Source organism: Colletotrichum acutatum, assembly GCF_030867785.1.
Source record: "Colletotrichum acutatum strain CBS 112980 chromosome Unknown BDZ83scaffold_30, whole genome shotgun sequence".
NCBI classification, from domain to species: domain Eukaryota; kingdom Fungi; phylum Ascomycota; class Sordariomycetes; order Glomerellales; family Glomerellaceae; genus Colletotrichum; species Colletotrichum acutatum.
The window spans coordinates 1-12,501 of record NW_026849024.1 but is presented as its reverse complement, the minus strand read 5'-3'; the positions used below and the strand labels follow the sequence as shown (position 1 = coordinate 12,501).

General features: G+C 49.8%; 7 protein-coding genes across 7 annotated transcripts; 5 read left to right on the top strand and 2 right to left on the bottom strand.

The window, feature by feature from the left end:
* The first annotated feature begins 208 nt into the window (after positions 1-208).
* On the top strand, positions 209-1,773 carry BDZ83DRAFT_249640 (uncharacterized protein). Its single transcript, XM_060501921.1, has 4 exons — positions 209-544; positions 678-767; positions 858-976; positions 1,089-1,773. The coding sequence occupies exons 1-4, from the start codon at positions 238-240 to the stop codon at positions 1,407-1,409; spliced, it is 837 nt and encodes a 278-aa protein (XP_060366726.1). The 5' UTR covers positions 209-237; the 3' UTR covers positions 1,410-1,773.
* Positions 1,774-2,048: 275 nt separating this feature from the next.
* On the top strand, positions 2,049-3,694 carry BDZ83DRAFT_667851 (alcohol dehydrogenase GroES-like domain-containing protein). The gene is made up of 3 exons (XM_060511102.1): positions 2,049-2,817; positions 2,877-2,988; positions 3,069-3,694. The coding sequence occupies exons 1-3, from the start codon at positions 2,267-2,269 to the stop codon at positions 3,483-3,485; spliced, it is 1,080 nt and encodes a 359-aa protein (XP_060366725.1). The 5' UTR covers positions 2,049-2,266; the 3' UTR covers positions 3,486-3,694.
* Positions 3,695-3,980: 286 nt separating this feature from the next.
* On the top strand, positions 3,981-4,682 carry BDZ83DRAFT_650167 (oxidoreductase; the record flags this gene model as incomplete). The annotated part of the gene is made up of 1 exon (XM_060510349.1): positions 3,981-4,682. The coding sequence occupies one exon, from the start codon at positions 3,981-3,983 to the stop codon at positions 4,680-4,682; it is 702 nt and encodes a 233-aa protein (XP_060366724.1).
* A 143-nt stretch (positions 4,683-4,825) lies between these two features.
* Positions 4,826-6,799, bottom strand: BDZ83DRAFT_695991 (cytochrome P450; the record flags this gene model as incomplete). The annotated part of the gene is made up of 5 exons (XM_060511363.1): positions 5,730-6,799; positions 5,464-5,651; positions 5,324-5,406; positions 5,062-5,243; positions 4,826-4,988 (listed from the first exon to the last, which is right to left on the bottom strand). Exons 1-5 carry the CDS (start codon positions 6,638-6,640, stop codon positions 4,826-4,828), a joined length of 1,527 nt encoding a protein of 508 aa, XP_060366723.1. The 5' UTR covers positions 6,641-6,799.
* A 302-nt stretch (positions 6,800-7,101) lies between these two features.
* On the top strand, positions 7,102-8,496 carry BDZ83DRAFT_750595 (uncharacterized protein; the record flags this gene model as incomplete). Its single annotated transcript, XM_060513936.1, has 7 exons — positions 7,102-7,224; positions 7,288-7,439; positions 7,491-7,536; positions 7,622-7,679; positions 7,750-7,849; positions 7,905-8,146; positions 8,261-8,496. The coding sequence occupies 7 exons, from the start codon at positions 7,102-7,104 to the stop codon at positions 8,494-8,496; spliced, it is 957 nt and encodes a 318-aa protein (XP_060366722.1).
* Positions 8,497-9,989: 1,493 nt separating this feature from the next.
* Positions 9,990-11,590, top strand: BDZ83DRAFT_718260 (uncharacterized protein; the record flags this gene model as incomplete). Its single annotated transcript, XM_060512047.1, is given in 5 exon segments — positions 9,990-10,139; positions 10,238-10,761; positions 10,860-11,166; positions 11,240-11,467; positions 11,477-11,590. Coding segments are annotated over 5 exon segments (1,323 nt in total).
* A 258-nt stretch (positions 11,591-11,848) lies between these two features.
* BDZ83DRAFT_573958 (uncharacterized protein) lies at positions 11,849-12,490 on the bottom strand (the record flags this gene model as incomplete). Its single annotated transcript, XM_060504665.1, has 1 exon — positions 11,849-12,490. A coding segment is annotated over one exon (642 nt), but the record flags the coding sequence as incomplete, so codon positions are not given.
* Between the last annotated feature and the right edge of the window lie 11 nt (positions 12,491-12,501).

The following is a 12,501-nucleotide window of genomic DNA, read 5'->3' as shown; positions in this document are numbered from 1 at the left end:
ACGCCAAAACACTGTACATGAATGTGGCTCAGTCAAATGTGATGAGAGGGGTCCCTGCTGTGGGTATGGTCTGCGTGCAAGGAACATTCTACATACGGCGAATTTACCTGATTTGACCTAATACGAACAGCTTTTCCCACCGAGACGGTTATAAAAACACCTTCTACTTCTGAAGAAAGACTGACAATTAACATATCCCCCATCCAAACTACCCACTTCCGACGACAGGGAAGCACGATGGCGAAATCCGCCAAGGACTTCTCAAACGAAGAGAACGGCGAGAAGATACCGAGACTCTCGACTACGGAGGACGAAAATGCCGGCCTACTCCATTCTCGTGAACCTTGTGACGACGAACGGCCCACCGGGGCCAATGGTCGTTTGCCGCGCTCTCAGTTGATCATTCTTACCCTATCACTTTCGAATGCCATCTCCATTGCGGCGGTCTTAATTCTCGTCGTATTTCACGGCCCGGCATTCTATCTCCCTGAGGCTCCTGCAACGGTTGTTTACCCGGCGCAACCAGAGTGGTTTCCACCCCAGAGTACGTTAACTCCATCTCCTATCTCCTCTGCCTGGGCAGCCATGAAGATGACTAGGAGGAAGTATGGATGTACAGACAAAGTGGACAACGTGTTTCTCTGATAACTGATGTGAAACTAACTTTGGTATCGTAGTCCCTGTGAAAAAGGTCTTGCATGGGAACAAGCTATACGGCCAGCCTCCTAACCCTGAAAGTATTGAGGCGTGGAACAGCTTGCTGCCGAGTAAGTGCTCTCTCCACCTCCACAGATTGACCGTGAAAGGAAACCTTCGGCAGTCTTAGCGTCTGACAGACTGCTGATATCTGATAATAGTTGGGCGGGGTTGGGTCACTGTCAAGAACGAGACTGCTCTGCCTGACTTGCCGGGGCTGAATCAATCACTTCCGGAACACCGCGCGTATCCCTCGGTCTTTCATCAATTGCATTGCCTTGTACGTCACACCGAATAGCCTCATTCTCCTTTTCGTACACAGTGCCGGACTCCCGCCTCCCAAGATAACTGAATCGCTGCTGACCCTGGTTTGTCGCTAACCCCCACAATAGTATAGTACTATGGACGCATACTATGAGCTTATCGACCGCCTGAACAAGGACGAGGCGGCAAAGAGAGAGTTACCCACAGATCCTGGTTGGAATTCTGAACATCTCAATCATTGCTGGGATTACCTACGACAGACTATCATGTGTAATGCAGATGTGACACTCGAGTGGCGCAAGTACAACGAACAGGTTGGGACGGGGTGGGGTTATCAGCATCAGTGCAAGGACTGGGATGCGATCATTGCCTGGGCAGAGAAGTACAGGTACTCGAACAACTGGGGTATTCTCAGAGGTGGAGGTGAGAGGATCCCACTACCAAAATAATCAGCAGGGCCACCCGAAACTCTATTGAGATCTCCAAACTCTACTTGATAGGTTCGATGTCCTCGATGGACCCTGGATTTGGGGTCCTTGCAAAGTTAGAGGGTAGTATGCATCATGACAGGCGAGCTGTAACAAAGAATATTCTACCAAGTTACCCAGTAGTAAGCGGCAACAGGACTTTAATGACCCCGTGATGATTTGTCTTCATCATCAAGGATGACCTTGGTTAAAAATTGGACGAACAGGGTAGGGATGAGATCGATGCATCTACGAAGTATCCGTATTAATGGATGTGCCCGACGAAAAGGGAAAAGGCGTATTGAGTTTTTACTTTAGGAAAGTCAAAACAAAGTTTGAATCTGGACCACAAAGGCTCCATTGGAATCCACGACTTCTTGAGCCGTTATTCTATGGATACAGCCTATTGACTACGGAGTACAGGAAACGGTGATGCATATCGCGATCTCCACAAGTCCCCGGGTCCACAAATGTGTAGTTAAGCCGGTTGTGCTTTGCCCTGATTTGCTAGGGTTTCTTTCTGTATTGCTGTACAGATCCATCCAGGTAGCGAGTTTATGTCACACCGGTTACGTACTCTCTTGTAAAGACCCGAGGATTCTTGCGAGGTAGAGCGGGGTTCCCGATTCAAGGATGTTGTAGAAGTTGAGTTGAGTTGGATACACGTTCGGGTAAAGTGGATGAGCGGGTGAACGAACCGAGACCGAAACACCGACGGAAAGAATTCTTTTGTAGGTAAGTGAGGGGACGTGGTTGAAAGGGTATGAATCAGCGACAGAGGATCAGGTAAACGAGGATTTCCGGGCCAATTTTTCAGTTCAACATCAACAAATTTCAGTATGGGCAGTCTTTCGCATCAAAATTTTGTCCCTCCCACAACTCAGAAGGCCATCGTTGTAAATGGCAAAGATGAGGTCGTCATCTGGGACGAGGCACCATGTCCCAAGATCCCAGCGGATCAAGTCATGGTTCGCGTTGAGGCAGTTGGCCTCAACCCGAGCGACACCAAGATGAGGGGAGCCTTTGCGACAAAGTTCGGCATCCTAGGTGCAGACTTTGCAGGAACCGTGGTCGCTGTGGGAGATGATGTTGACAATATCACGGTTGGCGATAGGGTCTTCGGTGCCCAGAACGAGATGTACGGAACCACGCCTGAGCGTGGTGCATTTTGCGAGTACGCCGTGACCCGTGGTAAGATGTGGACAAAGGTTCCAGAATTTTGGAGCACTGAAGCTGCTGCATCTCTGCCTGTAGGCGTGAGCACAGCCGGAATCGCCATGAAGCTGCTTGGCTTGCCTCTGCCTGGTCGAGGAGCTGCGAAGCCTGCCCATGTATTGGTGTATGGGGCCAGTACAGCAACTGCGACAATTGCCATGCAAATGCTCAAACTGTAAGTCAAATAATCCGCCATGTCGTTGAGGAAATATTTGACGTAATCGTTGTGAACAGTTCCGGTCTCGATCCGATCGCTATCTGTTCTCCGAAGAACTTCGACCTAGCGAGAAGAAACCAGGCTGTAGAGGTTTTCGATCGAAATGACAGAGATTTGGCGGGCAAGATTGTGAGTTGCTGTAACACGAAGTTCCACGTTGCGTAATAGTAAGGCAACTAATAGCTGACTGATCGTCTTTTCACCATTAGAAAACATACACGAAAGGGAACCTGAAATATGCCCTGGACTGCATCACGACCGTCGAGTCTACAGCCTTTTGTTACGCTGCTATCGGACGAGGCGGCGGCAAATACGTGTCTCTTGACCCTTGGCAACAGCACGCTGCGACTCGAAAAGTTGTTACCGCAGATTTCACAGTTGGTCCTCGAATCTTTGGCGAAGGATGCACCTGGCCCGAGCCTTACAAGAGTGATCCGTCGGAAGAACTGCGTGTCTTTGGAGTCTCTGTTTGGGAAACTGTAGAGAAGTTGATCAACGAAGGAAACTTGCAACATCATCCGCTTCGTGTTTTAGATGGTGGATTCGAGGCAATTCTGGCGGGGATGGAAATGGTCCGAAACAAGGTACTCTCTGGAGAGAAAGTAGTTGTACGCATGAATGCTTGATTTGATATGTAGACAACCAAAGTAAGGAGACATGCTTATTGGAGGGAGCGGAAATCCTGCCAACCTCTCTCAAGCAAATCAGCAATCATAGACTGAGGGTACTCTAGCCGACTGTTCAAGGTCCGCGGACCAAAGTTATCAAGCCGAGCAAGCATGATGCGATAAGACCCGGGAAGAAAGTCATACAGTGCTCTCTTCCTCAAATCTACCTTGACCCACTAAGATCTACCGAAGTACCTTGTTCAAAGCCTCCGTGGGCTTGTGCTTTCTTTCATCTGATACAATAAACTCGTCGAGGCACATAAATATCTCCCGAACATTGCTCTCCTCACCTGTCCTCGGAGCTACTCATACTTCCAGCACCAAAAAACCTTACCCACCAGACTCACTCACTTCATTATTTTCACAAATCTTATACATTCTGAGGCAGGGCTTTTATCTCCGTCTCATCTCTCTACTCATACGCAGAGAAATACCCGTCATTTCACAGCCGCAATGGTTACATCACTGAAAAGGTCGCCATCGCGGGCCATTCTCTGCATTCATGGCGGCGGTGCTTCACCCGACATATTCCGTTTCCAACTCGCGGGTTTCCGTGCAGCTCTCAAAGAGGATTTCGAGTTCGTGTTTGCCACCGCACCCCACGTTGCCGTCCCCGGTCCAGATGTTCTCCCCTTCTTTGCCGGAATGAAGTCGTTTTTCTCTTGGTTCCGCAAGGGCGCAACCGACACCGAAGGTGAAGTTGCCGTGTTCAACGAAGCCATCAAGATGGCAGTACAGGACTGGCAGCTGGAGAACGAGCACGTCAAGATTGTTGGTGTCTTGGGCTTCTCGCAGGGCGGGCTAGCAAGTACAGTCTTGCTGTGGGAGCAGGAGGTGGGATTGGTGCCGTGGCTCCCGCGTTTGGAGTTTGGAGTCTTGGTCTGCTGCGCTTATAGTGATGTCGCGACGGATTATATCCGCAGCAAGTCAGAGGGCGGTGACGTTGCCAAGATTTCGGTGCCTACATTGCATCTTCACGGCAGTCAGGACTGCAACTTGGGACAAGCGAGAAACACTCTTGCAACGCATTACTCCTCGAAGGTCGCTCATGTTATAAACTTTGAAGGAGGACATCACATTCCTCAGAAAAGGGAGGATATTATCAAGATGACGAACCACATTCGACACCTCGGTAAAAAGGACATCATGCACTAGTTCGCTTTGATCAGATGAACCCGTTCCTACATGTATTTAGCGATGAGATTTATCTCACACACCTCAATTAAGCAAAACTTCTGAAACGACGGCCCTTTCAGCTTAGTTACGTGAACACTGAACTGCATTTTCTAAATATGACCTCATGTGTCTTTCCTCTGGGAAACCCGAATCTGAAGGTCATCTTTGAACCACAAGGTCCAACACTTCTGATCTTCCATCCATCGGTCACTTTCAGGACATAATTCCATGTCGAAATGGAATAGAAAGGTGGCGTACAAGAGACGCATTTCCTGCAACGCAAGACTGACCCAATAAGTCAGCTAATTTGTATTGATGTGATGGCATTGGCCTTCAAAAGAACGTTCGGGAAACTTACTTTTTGCCAATACAAGCGCGTGGACCGGTCCCAAATACCTGGAACACACTATGTTGGTCGTATGTGTGGTATTCATCATACCCACGCTCACCTGGGATCCATCTTTCGGGGATAAACTCGTTGCCATCTTTCCAGTAACGCGGGATACGGAAGGCAGTCCAGGTCGCGATCGACATTTTAGTCTAGAAAATGATAGGATTAGCCATGGAACGGGTCCTCTTCAAAAGAACCATGAGCTGGCACTGAAGAAGGTGATACTCACGTCTTCAGGGAGAAGATGGCCGAGGATGGTGTTGCCCCCCTCACCAATGACACGCATACCACCCGTCGGGACAGGTGGGTGTACTACCATGACTCGTCAGTTGTGATTCATGTCGATGAGAGACTGGAAAGTTTTCGTACACCTGAGGCATTCGGTGAGGCATGCCTGAAGATATGGCAAGTCTTTGAGAACATCTCCTTTGAGCTGGCTAGTGTTGCCGACCGATCTCACTTCTTTGACTAGTCGTTCGAGCTTTCCCGGAGACTTCAGCAAAAGATACGTGAGAGCGCTCAGCGCTGTCGCTGATGTCTCAGTGCCAACTATCATGCTGGAATCAGGAGAATGCAAATCGCGTGCGTCAGTAACTAAAATACATAGACTCAGATAGGTACCAGGAGCAACTCACAAGTTGTTGGCGTTGTTGTTCATTTCGGTACGATTCAGCGCGTTCGGACCCTCGGCCTTGAGAACGAGTCCCCAGATATCGTTCCTGGCATCAGCGCCCTTGGCCAGCCTTTTCGTGACACGCTCATGCGAGCTCTGAATGTGGACAGCAGCAGCCTTCTTGTCTTGTTCCGGTTGGAAAAGGTGCCACAAGTATGAGATTACCGGGTAAGGCCTCAATCTTGCCTTAACGATCATTCGCTTGAAATTCACTTGGACGGCGTCGACCCAAGCATTTGATCCGCCGTTCTCGAGGCAGCCAAGTGACTCGCCGAATGCAAGATCTGCCATGATATCGAACGTAGCGAAATTGAAGAGCTGGACTGCATCCATGACAGCAGTTCCTGGAGAAGATTGCTCGCTAGAGATCTTTCGACAAACCAAGTCGGCCATTTGCTGTGCATAAAGCGCTAGCATGGGTTCCTGCTTCGTGATGGCTCGGTCGCTGAATGCATTGCTGAAGATTTTGCGTAGGCGCTGGTGCTCGGGACCGTGAGCGGACGAAATCGAGTAACTCCCGTTGGAGAAGAGGTTCTTGCTGTTTTTCCTCTCTTTCGAGTTGACTTTTCGATTGGCCGTCGCATGTCCATATATGTCCTTCCAAGCCTGAGGTGTGATGTAACTCAGACGGCCAGGCTCGATGCGCACAACGTCGCCGTATTCTGCGTGGAGCTTATCAAGCCAGCCGACAGCATCGCCATTTACGAAGTGGTAGACATGAACCAGTGGGGTGATAGCTGCCAGTCGCGGGCCTGGGTATCTTGCCAGTGGATGGAAAAAGAGGTTGTAAAAGGCGCGCAATATCGCGACTGTCACGAGCCACAACGTGATCACAAGGCAAAACAGCCCGGCTGATGATGAAAATGATAACATCTTGAAAGAAAGGCTCCTTTGCACCAACCAGAATATGGTAGGAATCTGATGGCCCCGGTGTAATGCCGCGGCTCTTCGGCTGAAGAAGTCTCGCCCGAGTCGAGTTCATATATCGCGAGACTCCGTCGGTTGAGGCGGGCCGGCGTTTTGAGGTGGCGGAGGGCAGGGACTGCGACCTGACATTGAGACGGCCGCGAAAAGCGCACAAATCCGCCCGACCTTGATTCCCCGCTCGGACCCTATCCCCTGCACCTGGGACAGTTGTCTGGTCATATTACTTTGTGCCTCCACGCCACTGTTTGCCTCGTACCAGGCTATGACAAGCTCGGCACTGAAGTGGGCATAAGTATGCTCCGTAACGCCTCCCATTGAAGATGGCACCGATGGTCCCTTCTTTGAACAAACTCCTGTAACACGCAATCGCTTTCGCATCTTTGTCCTTCCAGTTATTATTAACAATCATGGCAGCAGTCACTGCTTTCTTCGAGAGAACTGATCTCCATAAAACGGCGAAGCCGTACTCTTGGGATGGCCCTGACGGGCAGTCATTTCCCAAGTCGAATTTCGTCATGAAGGATATGGAAGTAAGCTTCAGGCGAATTTGTTGGAGAAAAAGACCTACGTTGTTGACGAATGTGCAATGCAAGCTTAATCTGACCGATATACGAACGCTGCCAGATTTCAAGCCCACGATTGAGGAGAACGGCTTCTGTTTCCTCGAGAATAAGTCCAAAAAGCTCTCGAAAATGACTGGAGCGGATGACTGCAAGCCTTACTTGGAAGAGATGGCTCAATTTTTGTGCGTATGCACCATAGCTGTGCAACCAAAGAAGACGCTGATGATTTGCAGGAAATCTCGATTTGGTACGGATGAGATTTTCCCCATCAATGCCAATGTTAGTAATTCCTCTATTTTGGATGACGGAAGCTTTCATCAGGTGGCATTTGCATACGTGCTAATCATACTTGACCTAAAATTAGTTTCGAGATGCACGTTCGCAAGGAGGCCGCACAGGACACCTTCCTTTCGCCCACTTGGGTGAGAAAATCTTCATTATCTCTGTCTGCACATTGTTCGTTTCTACAGCTAATACGAATCGTGGCTGCAGATAATACCGTGGCCAGTTCTTGGAGCAGAATATCGCTGTTCTTGACTGAGGATGAACGGCAACGCGTTCTCTCAGGCCAAAGCCGGGCGAGAATTATCAAGTATGCAGCGACCAAAATTCTTCCTCGGCTTCGTTGTTATTGACATTTTGTTTAGTATTTGGCGCCCGATGTTCAATCATGCCGAGGACATTCCCTTCGCCGTGTGCGATCCAAGGACTAACATTGACCTCGCCGATGTTGTCTCAGTTGACCGCATCACCCACGAAGCAGCCAAGGAAGTTGCCTACTTTTCTTGGAATCCTGCCCACAGATGGTACTGGATGAGCAACCAGACCCCTGACGAGATTGTTATCATGACACAGTACGACACCCACCCGCCAGGTGGCTTTTTCAACAGTAAGTTGCGAATCATTAATTGGCGCGAACATATCACCGCCCGCCAAATGGTGACCGAGACTGGTCTAGTCGACCAAGGGACAAGAAACCTTAACTAATGAGCCCCGCACATAGTTGTACCCCATGCTGCATTTCGAAATGGAGCGGCTCGGCCCGGCTGCCCAACGCGGTACAGTGTCGAGGCACGCTTCATTGTACTGGAGCCCGCGCCGTATCAGAAGGATGGGCCTGGTCCTAACGGTCCGTTCCCAGAAGAAGGCCGACTTCAGCCGTGGAAGGAGTGGGTTACACCGCCTGAGCCGAAGACTGTCCCGGCTCCCACCGCTGATGCAAGGCCAATGTACTTCTAACTTGACGGCGCGAACTGCAAGCGTGTACAGCGCTTTGGCTGAAGAACGAATACGCTCCTGCGCTCTGTAGTGTCATAGCTCAGAAATAAGAATACTTGGCATGAGGCATGGAGCTCTCCACTGAATGCAGCTAGGGTCTCAACGTGGATCCCTAGTTTCGTAGTCGAGGTACAGATACAAACACGTCTGCCGGAGCCCTGAACTTTATTCTCGTCCCGACGTGGTGGAACTGTCAGCATCTAATCCGGTACTCCGTCTTGGGGTATGATTTTACTGCACAAATGACGTGCGGCGAACGCTGCAAAGCCCCGCAAATGTAGTCGGCAAGTCTTCATTAACCGCTCTTCTCAGAAAATTCTGTAATCTTGTGTTTGAGGGTCGTGCTCCCGCCTGCGTCCTTGTGAGCTTTCGGAATGTCGGCCGGAAGAGATTCCCGTATCCGCGGAATCCACGAGGACCGGAAGCATCTCACATGTCGAATGTGAATCGTGAGCTGTCAGAACCAAGAAGAAATCCCCGGTGCAAATATCTTAATGGTAGCCTCCTTGCCTGAATCAACGGCGACCGGCCGAGAGTGGCGCACCAATGGACCTCGTTGGTCATTACACGTGTATCCATAGTCGAGAGTATCCGTACAATGGCCCGAACCGGAGTTGCTACTGAAGTTCATGAATCGGGAGAACGGAGTGCTTGGCTCCGGGAGACCGGATTGATTGTGGGGGAGAAGGGTTCACCAAGCCCTTCGATACCCGGCCGAGACATGGATGATCGGCAACGTAGACCGCTTGGCGCTAACCCGATACAACCGACTAGCACTATCCAGTAAGGGACTAAAATACGAATGCTACGTTATCAGGCACGCCTGTAAAGTCTATTTCAACCCAAGTTCGTTGTACGAATATAATTTCGCCTAACTCTATCGACACTCCTAATTACCCAAACGATAGGCATCGCCGAGGCAGTCATTCTACCTCACTGCTCTATAGACCCGCATACGCACATAAATCAGACTTCAAGAGTTTCCTATCACTAATCTTTGCAAGTAGAACTTTAATCGAAAGTGGAGAGAACTTCAGAACCTAGACCGGCGGGTGAAGCGGTGAACATAATCAACAAGCAAGGTCACGCAACCTCTTTTTAGCACAGAAAAGCTCGCAACTTGGATCGAGAATGTAACTTCTCGTCAGAAAGCCACGCAATACAGCCTTGGCAAAAACGGGGGCCTGTCACTGCAACGTTGTGAGCAAAGTCATGAACCCAGGCCGGCTACGGCACTTTTTACGACGCCGAAGGCGAGGTCTATGTTTGCATACACAGTGCGGACAACACAGACCATATCGATGCAGTGCATGGTGAGTTTGAGCTGAACCTCCTGAGTATTATCCATTGCCCATCGCAAGACCGTGAGCGCCATCAGAAGTCTCCAAGGCTCCAACCTTCCGCAGTTTCAAGAATTTTCACCTCGAGTCTTGCTTCTTTCTCAACGACCCAACATGGCATCGACTCTACCGCCACCGACTGGCTCTCTCATCTCTGGACTTGTCTTCGAAGACAAGCCTTACGACGTAACCAGAGACGATCCTCTAAGGGTGTTTCAGCAGAATGTCTCTCGCGTTCGTGCATACGTCGAGAAAAGACTGGCAGTATGTTGAATCATTTCATAGTAATTGTAACTCGGTGATGATTGTCTTCATTTCTCTACAGCCGTAGTAGTTAGGCCATAGCTTATTAGAATATCTAGGATTTTGACGGACTTGGTACTCTTGTTGAGCTCAAGCTCGGGGACGGATCACAGTACTTGAGTCCCCCTATCTTCATTGATTCCACATCAACGAGTGCAGCACTGCTCGACAACATCCCAGATCATGTTCGACCTGGAGTCACGGTAACTATCATGCCCGAGTACATCCTCGATGTCATTGAAGGCCGCATGCATGCAGTGCACGCCTTTGGCAAGCGCGCGAAGCCTCCGTGTCGTGGGAGCTTCCCAATGTGCTTTGCTCCGGGCGGACGTCCTCAGCCTGTTGTCAACGCGGATAAGCTGGGTCCTCAAGACCTACCAAAACCCACTGAGGACGTTCAGCAGATTAAACGCGATCTTCAGAAATGGGGATACGCAATGGTGAAGGATGCTCTTTCGGCGGATCAGGTTGAGATTCTCAAAACTGCTGTTGAAGAACAAGCAGCTGGCGAACGGTTGGCCGGTGTAGCTCATATGGACGGTGCCCATGTGCATGCTGACGATCAACCGAATCAACGAGTCTGGTAAGTTAACATTCGACTTTTTGTGCCTTTCATCTTGCAAGATTTCTTAGGCTTCTTGCGAATTGCATTGGACTAAGCCAACTGATAATTTCATGTAGGAGTCTTCCCAACAAAGGCGATGAATTTTTGGATCTTTTGAATCATCCTCTTATCGACGCAATTATGCCCTGGTTCCTAGGTAATGCGTTCAAGCTCCATTCTATGGGTGCCAACATTGCCCGACCTGCAAAGTCTGGTATCTATATGCATCGTGATCAGATGGGACTCACTCCCGAAACAATCGATCACCCTTACCTTCTGAATGCTATGTGGTATTTGGTGGATGTTACGGAAGAGAGAGGCGCCACCCGTATGTATCCCGGGTCTCACAACAAGAATGTCGCGCCGCTTGTTATTGACCAAGTTGTAAGTGATTACCATTTGATTAACCTCATGAGCTGCCCAAAAGATTGCTAGATATCTTACTCGTTATGAATAGGGCGGATCCGTTCCGGCGGCAGCTCCCGCTGGAACATGTGTGCTCTTGGACAGCCGAACCTGGCACTCGACTGGCGTGAACACATCGGATGTGACACGACCCATCATTCTGTCAGCATTCTGCCGCTTCTTTTTGCAGGCCATGGAGAGCTACCCGGAGCTCATGAGCGCGGAGACCAAGGCAAAATTGTCTGACAGACAATTGGGGCTCTTGGGATTCCGCGTTCCGGTGCGAGAGGGAAAGCGGGCGCAAGCGTACACTGCGTATAATTACCCAGGGGCGGATTTTGGAAAGTCAAGGGCATCAGCAGATGTTGCATGGCTCCCCAACAATACCAACGGGAAATCTTAGACTAAACATGCTATCCGATATTGTCTCTCCATGGAATAACGTGATTTAAAGGCCTAGGAAAAGAGAGATGTAGTTCCCAGTCTGTTCTGAAAAGCATTAGCCTTTTGAGCATTATAAAGAACAAAGTATTCTAAAGATCTTGAAAGACTTTTGTTTTTTTCACCTCATTATCAACCTTATATCGGAATGCACACTGAAGAGTAGAAAGAGGTGACTTGGAGAAATCTTTTATCTCTCATATATTTCATTTACACTACATCATGCCAATAAAGGCCCCAAGCAGCTTTGTCTCAGCCAGGCGACATCTTCATTTGCGCCTGCCCTGATATAGTCTAGGCTTGTTCTCTTCCAAGATTCCACATCTTCCTCTGTGCAATCCCAAACCCGAGGGTTGATGGGAATAAGCCACAGCATATAGATGCCGGCACTCAGAGCAACTCTGGACACAAATGATTCGTCTACGACAGCACTACTGACCCGTTGCTTATATGCCGACAAAAACGACGAGAGCAAGCCCCTATTGCCAAACTTTGCCTCCAGTATGACAACTTCAGCAAACCACATGCGAACATCGTTAGAGGGATCACCGTAGTGACATAACTCCCAGTCCACGACCGCAAGATCCGAAACCACCCCCTTGTCCTCGGGAACACGTACCACGATGTTCATAGGCCGAAAGTCCCAAGGCGTCAGCGTATGGATAGGAGCGGGTGCGCGCATTGCTGTTAGCACCTTTTCCGACTCTTCGTCGTTCATGGCGCCTTTGATGGCTTTTTCCGCCAGACCACCAGGTATGTAGAACTTGTCCAGCTCATTATGATGGGAGCTCCATCCGTCGGGGCCCAGGTTGATACCGGCAACATGCAGGCTACCCAGCCATCGACCCAGTCGCGCACCAATTCCCGGCGCAT